At 39.4% G+C, this 15,765-nt stretch overlaps 1 protein-coding gene across 1 annotated transcript in view; it reads right to left on the bottom strand.

Annotated features, from left to right (window-relative positions):
• Positions 1-14,528, bottom strand: part of LOC126473515 (eukaryotic translation initiation factor 3 subunit A) — a 70,483-nt gene extending 55,955 nt beyond the window's left edge. The window contains exons 1-3 of the mRNA XM_050100617.1: positions 14,152-14,528; positions 9,508-9,704; positions 171-319 (exon numbers count right to left, since the gene is read on the bottom strand). Of these exons, the coding sequence (XP_049956574.1) occupies positions 171-319; positions 9,508-9,704; positions 14,152-14,200 (395 nt within the window). The 5' untranslated portion in view covers positions 14,201-14,528. The remainder of the gene's footprint in view (positions 1-170; positions 320-9,507; positions 9,705-14,151) is intronic.
• Positions 14,529-15,765: the final 1,237 nt, after the last annotated feature.

Raw genomic sequence — 15,765 nt, forward strand, 5'->3', positions numbered from 1 at the left:
TCTCCTAGAGGATCTACCGCTTTGGGAACCCTACCCTACTTTTGAATCAACCCTCTTATTTTACAGGTGAATTTACATCTTAATACTTAGCATGAAAGTGGTCTATGGAACAGGCAGTTAATGAAAAAAAATATTCATTTTGTGGCTACAGATTCACAAAGTAGTATTACCTTAGGAGTATGCTCTCCGGTGTAGCCAACATATCAAGATCATCAATGTCTACCACAGCTTGTTGTGACTGCTCACGAGCTGATTCTGTTCTCTCCTCAGCTGTTCTCAAATATCCGCGAATCACATTCTCTAGTGAAGAAACATTTACCTGAAAAGAAAATATTACAGTAAGCACAAATTTACAGCACATCAATGAGGTCATTACAGCCAGAACATGAGCTCCAACTGCAGAAGGACACTGCACGAAAGAAAAATTGGCAATGTCCTTTTCAGAGGACCCATCTCGGCATTCAAAGGGAAACTACAGAAAGCCTTCATCTACAAGGCTGAAAGGGGATTGGAACCCTGTTCCTCTCAGATGAGAGTCCAGTACTTTAGCCACTGCCCCACCTTTGTGGGTACAGAGGTGGCTTATGGGTTGCTATGAAGTAAAGAGTTTCATCAAAATTGTGAATAAGGAATGAAAGACTAGCTAGGACTGAGTACACTACAACTTCATGGAACTCACAAGAGATTGCAGAAATAAATATTACTCCTACAGTCCCAAGCAACAGTTATAAAACATAATATCATAGCTGTCACAGTAATTACGCCAATAATTACAAACTGTGAAAAGGATTAACAAAGCACAAAAACTTTTATGCACACTTTCACAGCTATCTTGGTGTAAGACATGCGAGAGGAGAACTAGAAAACTTAAGTCAATAACGTATTTGCAAACTAGATACTGCAGAAAATTATTCAAGCTAAAGATCAGCAGATACATCACAACAAGTAAAACCACTGATATTGCTATTCTCTTTACATTTATTAACCCCACAACTGTAATTAAAGGTAAGTATAGAAAATTTAGAGCTAGTTATCACAACTCACAGCTTTTTAAGGTGTTCTCTCTAGGTAAAGCCAGATATAAAAGAAGTGAGTAGAACACTGGCAAAAGGAAGTCTTTATGCGATTAGAATTAGAATCAAGCAAAATACACACTTCATCAATATACAGGTTGGGGCAGTGTATTAATTAATAAAAAGCCATTATGGAGCAAAATTATACATTGAAATCAGTAGGGTACAACTATAAATGAATTTTGTGAGGTGTCAAACAACAGGCCTTGCAAATTATGTACCTCACTGTTAATGCACTGATGCAGCCAGTTTCTGAAGTTCCAAGTAACTTTTTAAAGCAATGATTTCGGAATGAGGCCTACTTCAAGGCATATTGCATGCTTCGAGATCCGTAGGGACCTGGGTTGACGTTTATAAATCTCTCTCGAGGTAGCCCCATAAAAAATAGTCATATGAAGTTAAACATGGTGAGCGGTGCAGACCATGGAATGGAATGTCACCATATGGAGAGAGAAAGCAACCAGGGCAGATTTTCCTCAACACAGTAATAGAATTTCTAACAGTGTGCACCATGGCACCATCCTGCTGAAACGACATTAGTCCCAAATCCATCTGCTGAAATGGTGGTTCAAACAAATTGTTGGATTATGTTGACATAACACTCAGAATGGATGGTGAAGCACGGTCATTGTCATCAAAAAGTAAGACCCAATGATGTTTTCACCACTGATTGCACACCAAACTCATTTCCTCACCGTGTAGAGTGCCCTTGTGAATTGCCCTAGGGTTCTCACCACTCCAATGATGCATATTCTGCTTGTTAACACACCCAAAAACATGGAAGTGCAATTCATCACAAAAATCATGGGCATCTTGAGCAAAGTTTGGAATCAACATTTCACAAGCCTGTAATCAATTTTGTCAGTATCATTGTGATAGTTCCTGAACAATGACCATCTTGTACGTGTTGAAGTGAAGGTCTTCGTGGAAAATCTGATACACAGTACAATTAGAAAGTGCTAGGTGGATACTTGCTTGAAAGCAGAATGCTTTGGAGATTGCCAAATCAACCTCCTAAAAGCATTTCAAGGGGGGAATTTGATGACGAGTATGATGGCGACGTTCGGTCTGTGAGGCACTCAACTGCGCAGTTATCGGTGCCCGTACAAATTCCCAATCTTTACACAGTCCAGTCTCTCCACTTTCACGAATGATGATGGAATGATGAGGACAACACAAACTCCCAGACCCAGGTGGAGAAAATCCCCAACCCTGTCAGTAGTCAAACCTGTGATCAAGAGGCAACAACGCTAGTCACTACACCACAAACAACAGACATGATGAGTATGCACTGCATGCTGCATTGAGACAATAGACTGGTTTTGGGGAAAAGGACATTTCGACAGCAAAAGCATATGGTTCATTCAACCAAGCCAGGTTTGCAACTGCAATGGCACTAAGGGAAAACTTCCGCTGCTATTGCATCGTTAGGGACCATCTCAACTCTGCCAATACCTTCCCTCCCTTCACAACGTCATTTCGAAAGCAAGCGTACTTCCCTGCCTCACCCTGTATTTGTGGATCATGTTCCTGTGAATTCCACGAAGGATTGCTAAGCACTGCTGTGAGACAATGGAAGTCGCACAGACTGATAAAGTACTACAGACACTGATGGAGTTTGACATCCCATTTTTTTTAGTGTTGAAAGCCACACACATGATGTGGAATTCCAAATGAAATAGAATTAACCTTTTAAGTCAAAATCATGTTATTTACCAATGGATAAAATAATGCAAACTATCTGAGACACTGCTAAAGAGAAACAGTCTGTTGAATTGCTCATTTACTCACACAACTCTCTCTTGGCTTCATGAGGCTAGGTGGGTTTCAACTGAGAATATAGCTTATGGGTTCCATAACAGTAAACTACACTGCTGACTACTATAGTGGTAACCCCAATTGGGAAGTAGGTCGCAAACTGGGTACATTCTTCAGTAAATAAGGGTCTTTTTACACATGAGATGTTTCCTTTAACTACGGAATCTGCAAGAATAGTTTAACGTACAAGACTCAACAGAAGTATAACGAATCCCAGCAGACTTTTACAAATGACAGTTTTGTGATGTAGAATTGGATCCTAAACCACATTAAAATGTCACAATTTAGAGTTCTGTACAGAGAAAGCATGGCTATATTTTCATTTTTCCTATCTTGGGCCATAAAATTTGACAGTTCCTCCCTTTCAATATACTTTAACTTTGTTTGTTATCTACCTTAATTACTCCACACAATGGTTTATATCATTCCTAGCACACTTATTCATCTGACTTACACCTATTACAGTAACTGTAGACTCTGACCACAGAACATGCTTGTCATATTCTATGAACAAAACAGCCTCAATTATGTTTTTATTTAGCTGTAATTATTGGATTTGACGAAATTATCCCATCTCCAAATCAAAAACTAAAAGGCTGATAATTAGCTATTACCAGTGTTGGCTGATGCACATCACTGGTTGTAAAGAGGTGCACCATTTGACATTGATTGCAGCAACCATCATCTTGTATTTTGGTTTTAGGTATGGAGATGATTTAATTTGGACGAAACTACCAATTACAACATAACAACTGAGGTCAGAACTTATATTTGTTAAATAATACAGGTAGATCACTTCTATCTCCTGTAACACTATGTCACCGCTCAGCAGGCTAGACTTAGCCATTTCTTGACCAGTGCGCTATGTGTGTCCCACATACAAATTTCTTTCCCTAGGTTCACAAGGATATGAATGACAGATCTGTAATGTGGTGCAATCTAGTGTTGAAGGTATCAGCAGTTTGGAACCAACAGGCTCACTGTTTGGCACCTAATTCACAAGATATTGTTTAATCATATCAGTTGCGCATTAACTGTCTTATGTTTTGGCAGTCTTATGTACTTCTTCCCTGTCTGCAATTGATAAACTCAGTAAAGGTACTTGTGGTCTTTTTTACATTGTTTGCTACAAATGTACAGATTTGTGCACATATCCATAGAAAAAAAGGCTTTTAAATTCGTTTAGAGATTTTGCCTTATAACCAATGTGTGTAGAGAATTTCTATGCGCCATTTGTTCATACTTGTGTCTACATTGTTACATTTATTTATTTCATTCAGTTCTGTAATCTTATTATTTTTTTCTTTATTTGATATGAAATGGGAAAATTCGTGGTTTGCTTTTCCTGAAGAGTTCTCGACTTGTCCTCCTCTATTTCTCCAAGTGAAAAGCTGCCTTACACCATTAAGGTGAAAAGAAAGCTGGTTACATTTTCCTCCACTGCTATTGATCAAACCAGTGTAGATGTGTACTCTGCTATGGATGTTGGGCAGGATCTACCTGATTATGTACCACCAGTATTTTCCTTGTGATTGATCTCATATCTTTGGGTGGTGAACAGCTGACAAAACTGTAAGTGGCTTATTATCTTGCCATTTTACTGACCAGTGCGCTATGGTAGGGGTAATGCAGGAGTAGGTTTAATAATGAATAAAAAATAGGAGTGCGGGTAAGATACTACCAACAGCATAGTGAAAGCATTATTGTGGCCAAGATAGACACGAAGCCCATGCCTACTACAGCAGTACAAGTTTATATGCCAACTAGCTCTGCAGATGACGAAGAAATTGAAGAAATGTATGATGAGATAAAAGAAATTATTCAGGTAGTGAAGGGAGATGAAAATTTAATAGTCATGGGTGACTGGAATTCGACAGTAGGAAAAGGGAGAGAAGGGAACATAGTAGGTGAATATGGATTGGGGCTAAGAAATGAAAGAGGAAGCCGCCTGGTAAAATTTTGCACAGAGCATAACTTAATCATAGCGAACACTTGGTTCAAGAATCATAAAAGACGGTTGTACACATGGAAGAATCCTGGAGATACTAAAAGGTATCAGATAGATTATATAATGGTAAGACAGAGATTTAGGAACCAGGTTTTAAATTGTAAGACATTTCCAGGGGCAGATGTGGACTGACCACAATCTATTAGTTATGAACTGTAGATTAAAACTGAAGAAGTTGCAAAAAGGTGGGAATTTAAGGAGATGGGACCTGGATAAACTGAAAGAACCAGAGGTTGTACAGAGTTTCAGGGACACCATAAGTGAACAATTGACAGGAATGGGGGAAAGAAATACAGTAAAAGACGAATGGGTAGCTCTGAGGGATGAAGTAGTGAAAGCAGCAGAGGATCAAGTAGGTAAAAAGATGAGGGCTGGTAGAAATCCTTGGGTAATAGAAGAAATATTGAATTTAATGGATGGAAGGCGAAAATATAAAAATGCAGTAAATGAAGCAGGCAAAAAGGAATACAAACTTCTCAAAAATGAGATTGACAGGAAGTGCAAAATGGCTAAGCAGGCATGGCTAGAGGAAAATTTTAGGATGTAGAGGCTTATCTCACTAGGAGTAAGATAGATACAGCCTACAGGAAAATTGAAGAGACCTTTGGAGAAAGGAGAGCCACTTGTATGAATATCAAGAGCTCAGACGGAAACCCAGTTCTAAGCAAAGAGGGGAAAGCAGAAAGGTGGAAGGAGTATATAGGGGGTCTATACAAGGGCGATGTACTTGAGGACAATACTATGGAAATGGAAGAGGATGTAGATGAAGATGAAATGGGAGATACGATACTGCGTGATGAGTTTGACAGAGCACTGAAAGACCTAAGTCAAAACAAGGCCCCAGGAGTAGACAACATTCCATTAGAACTACTGACGGCCTTGGGAGAGCCAGTCCTGACAAAACTCTACCATCTGGTGAGCAAGATGTACGAGACAGGCGAAATACCCTCAGACTTCAAGAAGAATATAATAATTCCAATCCCAAAAAAAGCAGGTGTTGACAGACGAGAAAATTACCAAACTATCAGTTTAATAAGCCACAGCTGCAAAATACTAACGCGAATTATTTACAGACGAATGGAAAAACTGGTAGAAGCCAACCTCGGGGAAGATCAGTTTGGATTCCGTAGAAATGTTGGAACACGTGAGGCAATACTGGCCTTACGACTTATCTTAGAAGAAAGATTAAGGAAAGGCAAACCTACGTTTCTAGGATTTGTAGACTTAGAGAAAGTTTTTGACAATGTTGACTGGAATACTCTCTTTCAAATTCTAAAGGTGGCAGGGGTAAAACACAGGGAGCGAAAGGCTATTTACAATTTGTACAGAAACCAGATGGCAGTTACAAGAGTTGAGGGTCATGAAAGGGAAGCAGTGGTTGGGAAGGGAGTGAGACGGGGTTGTAGCCTCTCCCCGATGTTATTCAATCTGTATATTGAGCAAGCAGTAAAAGAAACAAAAGAAAAATTTGGAGTAGGTACTAAAATCTAGGGAGAAGAAATAAATACTTTGAGGTTCGCCGATGACATTGTAATTCTGTCAGAGACAGCAAAGGACTTGGAAGAGCAGTTGACTGGAATGGACAGTGTCTTGAAAGGAGGGTATAAGATGAATATCAACAAAAGTAAAACAAGGATAATGGAATGTAGTCGAATTAAGTCGGATGATGCTGAGGGAATTAGATTAGGAAATGAGACACTTAAAGTAGTGAAGGAGTTTTGCTATTTGGGGAGCAAAATAACTGATGATGGTCGAAGTAGAGAGGATATAATATGTAGACTGGCAATGGCAAGGAAAGCGTTTCTGAAGAAGAGAAATTTGTTAACATCGAGTATAGATTTAAGTGTCAGGAAGTCGTTCTGAAAGTATTTGTATGGAGTGTAGCCATGTATGGAAGTGAAACATGGACAATAAATAGTTTGGACAGGAAGAGAATAGAAGCTTTCGAAATGTGGTGCTACAGAAAAATGTTGAAGGTAAGGTGGGTAGATCATGTAACTAATGAGGAGGTATTGAATATGATTAGGGTGAAGAGAAGTTTGTGGCACAACTTGACTAGAAGAAGAGATCGGTTGGTAGGACATGTCCTGAGGCATCAAGGGATCACAAATTTAGTATTGGAGGGCAACGTGGAGGGTAAAAATCGTAGAGGGAGACGAAGAGATGAATACACTAAGCAGATTCAGAAGGATGTAGGTTGCAGTAGGTAATGGGAGATGAAGGAGCTTGCACAGGATAGATTAGCATGGAGAGCTGCACCAAACCAGTCTCAGGACTGAAGACCACAACAACAACAACAACAACAACAACAACATTTTACTGTTGATACACACTCTTCTATTTGGATGATGATGTGCATTGAGACACACTCAGAAAACAGTTTTCAGTGAGGAGCACAGGAAGCAATGCAGAACACGGAAGCAAGAGATATGGATTAATTTCATATGCAGCTGCTATAAACAACTATGTATTCAATATAATGGAAGGAAACATTCCACGTGGGAAAAATTATATATAAAAACAAAGATGAGGTGACTTACCGAACAAAAGCGCTGGCAGGTCGATAGACACACAAACAAACACAAACATACACACAAAATTCAAGCTTTCGCAACAAACTGTTGCCTCATCAGGAAAGAGGGAAGGAGAGGGGAAGACGAAAGGAAGTGGGTTTTAAGGGAGAGGGTAAGGAGTCATTCCAATCCCGGGAGCGGAAAGACTTACCTTAGGGGGAAAAAAGGACAGGTATACACTTGCACACACGCACATATCCATCCACACATACAGACACAAGCAGACATATTTAAAGACAAAGAGTTTGGGCAGAGATATCAGTCGAGGCAGAAGTGTAGAGGCAAAGAAGTTGTTGAAAGAATTTCCTCTCCAACCTCAACTCCTTTGGTTCCATCAGTTTCACCTGGTCCTACTCCAAATCCCATGCCACTTTCCTTGACGTTGACCTCCACCTGTCCAATGGCCAACTTCACACGTCCGTCCACATCAAACCCACCAACAAGCAACAGTACCTCCATTATGACAGCTGCCACCCATTCCACATCAAACGGTCCCTTCCCTACAGCCTAGGTCTTCGTGGCAAACGAATCTGCTCCAGTCCGGAATCCCTGAATCATTACACCAACAACCTGAAAACAGCTTTCGCATCCCGCAACTACCCTCCCGACCTGGTACAGAAGCAAATAACCAGAGCCACTTCCTCGTCCCCTCAAACCCAGAATCCCCCACAGAAGAACCACAAAAGTGCCCCACTTGTGACAGGATACTTTCCGGGACTGGACCAGACTCTGAATGTGGCTCTCCAGCAGGGATACGACTTCCTCAAATCCTGCCCTGAAATGAGATCCATCCTTCATGAAATCCTCCCCACTCCGCCAAGAGTGTCTTTTCGCCGTCCACCTAACCTTCGTAACCTGTTAGTTCATCCCTATGAAATCCCCAAACCACCTTCCCTACCCTCTGGCTCCTATCCTTGTAACCGCCCCCGATGCAAAACCTGTCCCATGCACCCTCCCACCACCACCTACTCCAGTCCTGTAACCCGGAAGGTGTACACGATCAAAGGCAGAGCCACGTGTGAAAGCACCTACGTGATTTACCAACTGACCTGCCTACACTGTGATGCATTCTATGTGGGAATGACCAGCAACAAACTGTCCATTCGCATGAATGGACACAGGCAGACAGTGTTTGTTGGTAATGAGGATCACCCTGTGGCTAAACATGCCTTGGTGCACAGCCAGCACATCTTGGCACAGTGTTACACCGTCCGGGTTATCTGGATACTTCCCACCAACACCAACCTATCCGAACTCCGGAGATGGGAACTTGCCCTTCAGTATATCCTCTCTTCTCGTCATCCGCCAGGCCTCAATCTCCGCTAATTTCAAGTTGCCGCCACTCATACCTCACCTGTCTTTCAACAACTTCTTTGCCTCTACACTTCTGCCTCGACTGATATCTCTGCCCAAACTCTTTGTCTTTAAATATGTCTGCTTGTGTCTGTATGTGTGGATGGATATGTGCGTGTGTGCAAGTGTATACCTGTCCTTTTTTCCCCCTAAGGTAAGTCTTTCCGCTCCCGGGATTGGAATGACTCCTTACCCTCTCCCTTAAAACCCACTTCCTTTCGTCTTCCCCTCTCCTTCCCTCTTTCCTGATGAGGCAACAGTTTGTTGCGAAAGCTTGAATTTTGTGTGTATGTTTGTGTTTGTTTGTGTGTCTATCAACCTGCCAGCGCTTTTGTTCGGTAAGTCACCTCATCTTTGTTTTTATATACAACTATGTATTCAGCTACGTTTTGAAAAAAAATTCATACATTTGTTAAGCTGTGAATAAATAAATTTGTTCACATAATAAAGGTACTTTCTTCTTTTTACAAATCCTAATCCCCAGTAAAAAAAAATTATTTGAAGTGGGGCGTGTATGTCCTGCTGGATGCGAGGAGGAATAAATTTCTAGAACCATTAATTCCTCCTCGAGTACAGTGGGATTTGGGATGGCAGAACGGGACTGAAATACAGTAAATTCTGAGTTGTATTTCATTACCATACACATAAGTATATAAAAGCTATTAGAGAACACAACACTTACCGACTGGAACATGTTTCGGTACTGGAATAACCCTTCCTTTGCAATGTGCGATTTCTTCAGCTCGACACACAGGTCCAAATATTTGAACATGATTGGTTCCAGGACACTCTCGCTCCAATTGTATGCCCATTTTTTATTGCGAAAAACTTCATATAAAGTATCTAGCGCCCTTGCTGGCTTTCCCACTTCAATAAATTCTGTAAAAAAAGAGAATTTTACAATACTTTTTTTTACTAATACGAAGTTTTATGCATTATCAATATGGAGGGAACCTCAACTACACAGTGCACAGAGACACTTAAGGAGAGTATTTTTCACCAAATGTGTTAATATCACATGCAACACAAGAATTATTAACATAACTAATGTTCAGAAATAAATGTAATCTGAATCTATGTAAATTTCCCCATTCAGCACTGCACTTCTAGATGGGAAACTGATTCTCAGTCATCCTGCTGGGCATACTTCCAGGAAAGCTGCCCTCCTCCTCCTCCCCTCCCCCTTTTCAAAAACTACAACTGCTCACTCTTTACTTTGCCTACAGACAACTGCTGCCTTGTCTTTCCTGCAGTTGGGTTAACTTTCATGTACTAGAAAGTGGCTCAACTATTTTCACACATGAAACTGGTCAATAGGATTTGTGATGTTGACTGTTTGGCTTTGAATGGCACATTAATTTTGGCAGCACATATTTAGAATTAAGTGGTGGTGGTGGTGGTGGTTAGTGTTTAACGTCCCGCCGACAACGAGGTCATTAGACGGAGCGCAAGCTCGGGTTACGGAAGGATTGGGAAGGAAATCGGCCGTGCCCTTTCAAAGGAACCATCCCGGCATTTGCCTGAAACGATTTAGAGAAATCACGGAAAACCTAAATCAGGATGGCTGGAGACGGGATTGAACCGTCGTCCTCCCGAATGCGAGTCCAGTGTGCTAACCACTGCGCCACCTCACTCGGTTGGAATTAAGTCACAGTGGCGACTTACCTGTAGGGTTGGTCAGGTCTAGGTTAGGCTTCAAGCCAATATATTTATTTTGGGGTGGGAACATCAACATGTAAGATATCAAAAAGCAGTTAGTGACGAGTTCAAGTAGTGAATCAATAGAACCACACTGACAGCTCCTACATTTCTCACATCACTAGTCAAAGCTGACAGCTTGTATTGCTGACACATTTGGTGTCAACGGAAGTGTCCGGTTCCACCGTCTGCTTTGACCCATGACGTAAGGGTGTCGAGGCATGTGACGTCATTACAACGCAAAGTTTGAGTTGGTTGTATTTGTAGACGTCTTCTCGTGATTGCCTCCCCCCCCCCCCTCTATCTAATTTTTGAGGAGTTTTGTTTTTGTTTTTTGTAGTTGTAGGTGGTGGTTTTTCATATCAATAGTTATGGTTGACCTATATAGGTCAAGGGAAATGACTGATTCCAATTTTCGTAGTTTTCTATGTAGGTATTGGTGATTTGGTATCATCAGCTGTGGTCAAGGGAAATGCCCGATTCCAATTTTTGTAGTATTTGCTGTAGATGTTGGTGTTTTGGTATCAGCAGCAGCGGTTGACCTATATAGATCAAGAGAAGTGTCCGATTCCTGTAGATTTTGTAAGTTTTTTGTTCGTCATTTTGTGTTTTGGGATTGTGGTGTCTTTTTTTTTACTGTTGTATTTAGCTTGGCCCCTCCCTAAAACCCCCCCAATTTCCAGCAGCTGCCTCTTTAGTTTGATTGTATTTTTGGAGGGATATGTTATTGTCTCACTTATATGTATTTTTGTGTTTGTTGCCGTGTGTATGTAGTTGCATCATAGGTGCCATATTGGAGACGCTTAGAATAGCCACTTCCACCATACTGATGACATCATGGGTCAAAGCAGATGGCTGGAATCTGATACTTCCGTAATCCCCATATTGGTAACTTTTGAAATATATGACAAATGATGGATGTGAGCAATATATAACAAGAGTCAATATCTTATTTGATACTGAAGCAGTCAATTTTTTTCTTCTGCATAACATACAGTCAGGACTTATAACTCGTTGATGATGAAACTGTTAGAGATGGCTCACTATACGGATTGAGGCAAGAAATCAATCATATGTCCTTTTTGAGGGAACCAGTCTGGCATTTGTCTGAAATGATTTTGGGGAACCTGCAAAACCAAAATGGTCGAAATAGGATTCAAATAGGTGCCCTCCTAAAAGCAAGCTCTTTGTAACACTGCGCAGATTTTTGTCGATAACATGCCCCCATCCCCTCACAACATATTCAATGATTTAGCACCAAAAATAAAACACGTGAGGTCCAGTGCACACTGCTGATATACACATGCTGATTTCTATTAACAACAGTAAATCACATAATCTTTAAGGAATCTAATTCCCATGTACAAAAGACCACCAAATTTCTGATTACTTCATAAACAAATTAATGTGTTGAATATCTGAAGTTAAGCATACAAATGAGGAAAAGTGTAAAAAAAAAAGCTTTGAAATTGTGTTTAAACTTTGTTCGAAGTCAGTAAGTGCTCTATCAAACACTGGATGTGTACAGTCTGGGTAATTTGCACTCTGTTTTACACAAATGTTAGTTTTTCACTCATCTCAATGTTTGTGATATGTTTCCTGAACTGTGTGTTGTACAATGATACAATTTTGCAGCTACATTCAAGAGTATATGTGGATATTGTCTGCAAAAAGAGTAAGTTGTAAAAAGTATTAAATTAAAATGTCATGCTTGATGTGGCAATTTTACTGGATGAACAGTGAAAATACAATAAATGAAACTTTTTCCCTGTTCAACAAGAAATAAGATTAATAAAAATTTGCAAGTTTGTTGCAAGTCACCAAGTGCTCTCATTCTAAAATAGTGGATGAAATTAACCTACAGAAATTGTGTATAGTCAGTTATACTGCTCTAAGACATGTACACTAATTCTAATATTTTTTTTTTTAACTGTGTTAAACCTCATTTCAAATTCAATCAATAATTATACGAAATACTGAAAAACAAATTTCTGTTGCTCCCCTGGAAGCCATCAGATAAGCAGTTATACAGGTAGGGTAAACACAAAAATTTCATCAATTATGTTGCTCAACAACAATGAAGGCCAGTACTTTTCTTACTTCAGCAACATCATAAAAATGTACTGTTCCTAAGATGACCTCATTAGCAAAAGTGACCCTTTAGTACGGGTTCACTTTCAAAGTAAATATACATTAACATGTGTGAAATTTAAAGATTCTTTTCTACTTCTCAAATATTTCACTTTCTTTCGCGATCTGGATAAATATTTGTTTCATTTAGTATTCCATTCTCAATATATATCCTACCTTTCATATCAATTACGATATAGATAACTGGGCACTTGCCTATACTTTTTGCACACAGTAAGAAGTCTATACATTAAACACTTACTTATAAATATTGTTCAATTTCAGAACTGTTTCTAGTAGGCTAACTGTACTTCCAAATGAGCCAGGAAGAATAATTAGACAACGAAAAAAATATAGCTGTAACTAAAACGAAGCAGTAAATAAGAAGAAAATGAAACTTAACTAATTTTAGGAAGGCATCCACGTGTTCAATCTTATTTTTAAAAATATAGCAAGAGAAACAATACTATGGAATGAACATTCTCCATAACTCTGCCTTGCTATAAATTTCTGTTCTTTAACTGCACCGCCGTCTCTAATGACCTCGATGTCAGTGGCATGTTAAACACTAATCTTCCTTCATTACACAGGCAATGGCAGGAATTAAAAACTTTCAAAACTCCTACTAGAAATGCACATTACTGTGTCTGACAGGTTATGCAGTACATTTGAAATATACTTTAAAATTTTTAAAAAAATGTACTAACAAGAAAGGTCATATGTGAAAGTTCCCTGCCTTTAGTTAGAGACCGAAGTTTTTATGTTCCTGAGAAATCTGGGCATGAACAAATTGCCTACCAAACAGAAACATCCATATATTTTGTAAAGAAAAACTTCCACAATACCTTTAACCATATCGACAAGATTCAAAGGAATTTGCAACTATTTACGGATCTGTGTTACATGATGAGGCACTGGAAGACAGTGATGTAGAGCGCAAATAGCTGAATTATTTTCTAAAAAATGACATTTTTGGATGGTGCAATACCTATCTCATTCACACATTAGCATCATAAAAAAAAAAAACTGCTTGTATTCGTGTCACTGAAAGTATGGCAGTTGTGTCTAAATCGGGTTGATCCCAATAAATTAGGCTGTGATCTATCCATAATATTATGCCATTTCTTCGAAATTTGCTGAAGCTCATCCATCTGCTGGAAAAACGCTCACAAAAGAGATAGACATATAACGCTCTCAGTGAAAAAAAGCGGTTCGAGGGGAGATATATCTAGTCACGAATACAAAAGAAAAATATCAATAACGCAGATTTATATAGTTCGGAAATGAGCGTTTTAATAAGAACGGCGGCATGCAATGTCAAATACTTGTTGACGACAGCTGTTCACTTCTTCCTATACTTCCATCCGCATCATTATAGAATTGAACGAATATTTAAACAAGGAATAAAACAAAGTCTTGAAATATTGTTCATTCTAAACATAATCAGCCGAAGAACTTAAAGAAGGCATGCCATCCATATTGCGAAAAATTCACTTACCATTAGCTCGTTTAAGAGCGTTCTCAGGTCTTTGCACGTATCGTGCCATTTTCGAAGATTAGTAATCTTCTTTTTACATAGGAATTAACAAACTAAATTCGTAAAAACGTGCAATTTAAAGCAAAAACCCGTCATACACCACAACCCAACCACACGTTGACCTACACAGGAGAGGAAGGGAGCCAAAACCACGTGACGTCACGAAAGCGCTATTAGTATCTGTTTTGCAGTACTGATTTCTAAAAAGGTTTGATTTGACTCTTATGGGAAACCGGATTATTATAAAATACGCGAAAATTTGTATGTCTGTGACTGAACAATGACACCAAAACTACATGCACAACTATTACGTGTAATCATTAGCTATGTATCACACGAGTGGTTTGTCTTCCGGTACGGAGTTGATGATCTTTAGAATTTCATATTTAATCAAAGAAGATAATGTGTTGAAGTAGAGTCGCACATCGCCAGAGACGGACGGAGACACCTCAGTTAACTATTCAGCGATCCGTGTACATGATATGTGCGCTGTGTGCAGACAGATCATAGCGTGTGGGCAGTAGATATGCGTGATGTGCCGCTGTGAGATGTGAGCAATCCTGGAAGCTGGTCTTGGAGGTTTCTGCAAATCTGTGGACGCAGATCATATCTACTTAGACAATTCGTGCAGTGGGGACCAACCGAATGTTACTACCATTTGTTTATTCGTAGAAGCAATGAAGAATTACCGTAGTTGCTACAGGTACAAAGAGGAATACGTGAAAGAAGAAAAAGTTGGCATTGTATGAATACTTGGGGATGTGTGAACAAACATTATCCAGCGCATAGTGGCGCACAAGATACGATGTGCAGAGTGCATTAAACTCTGTGGAATACACATTTTTCGTGTTTCTTGATGGGGTAACGTAATACAATTTGGTAGTCACATGTGTTAATATGTGTTCTGCGAATAAGGCATAAGTTTATTTTTTCCCTTAAATAGTCGTTACGTATCATTAACTGCGCTAATCTGCATAAACTACAACAATATTTTGACATGCTGAGCAATACTGTGCTGTTTTGGTTGCATTTTGAATAAATGTTTTAAATGTATTATTATATTTCCAAAATGTGTAGGACTGTTGAGAAAACTATTTGGTCATCAGCAGCAGTAATTTCTTGGTATTCGTACACATAAAATGAAAAAAACTCAACTGCTCGGAAAATGGCCTTTTTCTGATGGTGGTGAATCTCAAAAAAGACTGGTAGAAGTTAAGCTTTTTTCCTTTTTATACACGTCTGATAGATCACACCTGCATAATTTTTGGTCAGTTTGTTTTAAACTGAAACATATTTCCCATGGGGTACTATGTAACAAGGAGAGACAGTTTCACGTGTTATTAAAAATCAAAATGTTCTTGAAATATTCCACTCGTGGTTGGATAGGTTGTTTTGCAGAACAGAGATGAAAATACACACACACACATGACGAAGAAAAATTCGCGCATTCGAACTTTGTAGTGCGATTCCTCACATACCAGCAATACGAAAATGTCTGTCATAAAATTTCGCCCTACACATATTACCAGCAGTAAATGATGGTTAAAGATTGGCAAACTGACAACACTGTAGTCA

This window comes from Schistocerca serialis, chromosome 4 (assembly GCF_023864345.2).
Source record: "Schistocerca serialis cubense isolate TAMUIC-IGC-003099 chromosome 4, iqSchSeri2.2, whole genome shotgun sequence".
Lineage (NCBI taxonomy): Eukaryota > Metazoa > Arthropoda > Insecta > Orthoptera > Acrididae > Schistocerca > Schistocerca serialis.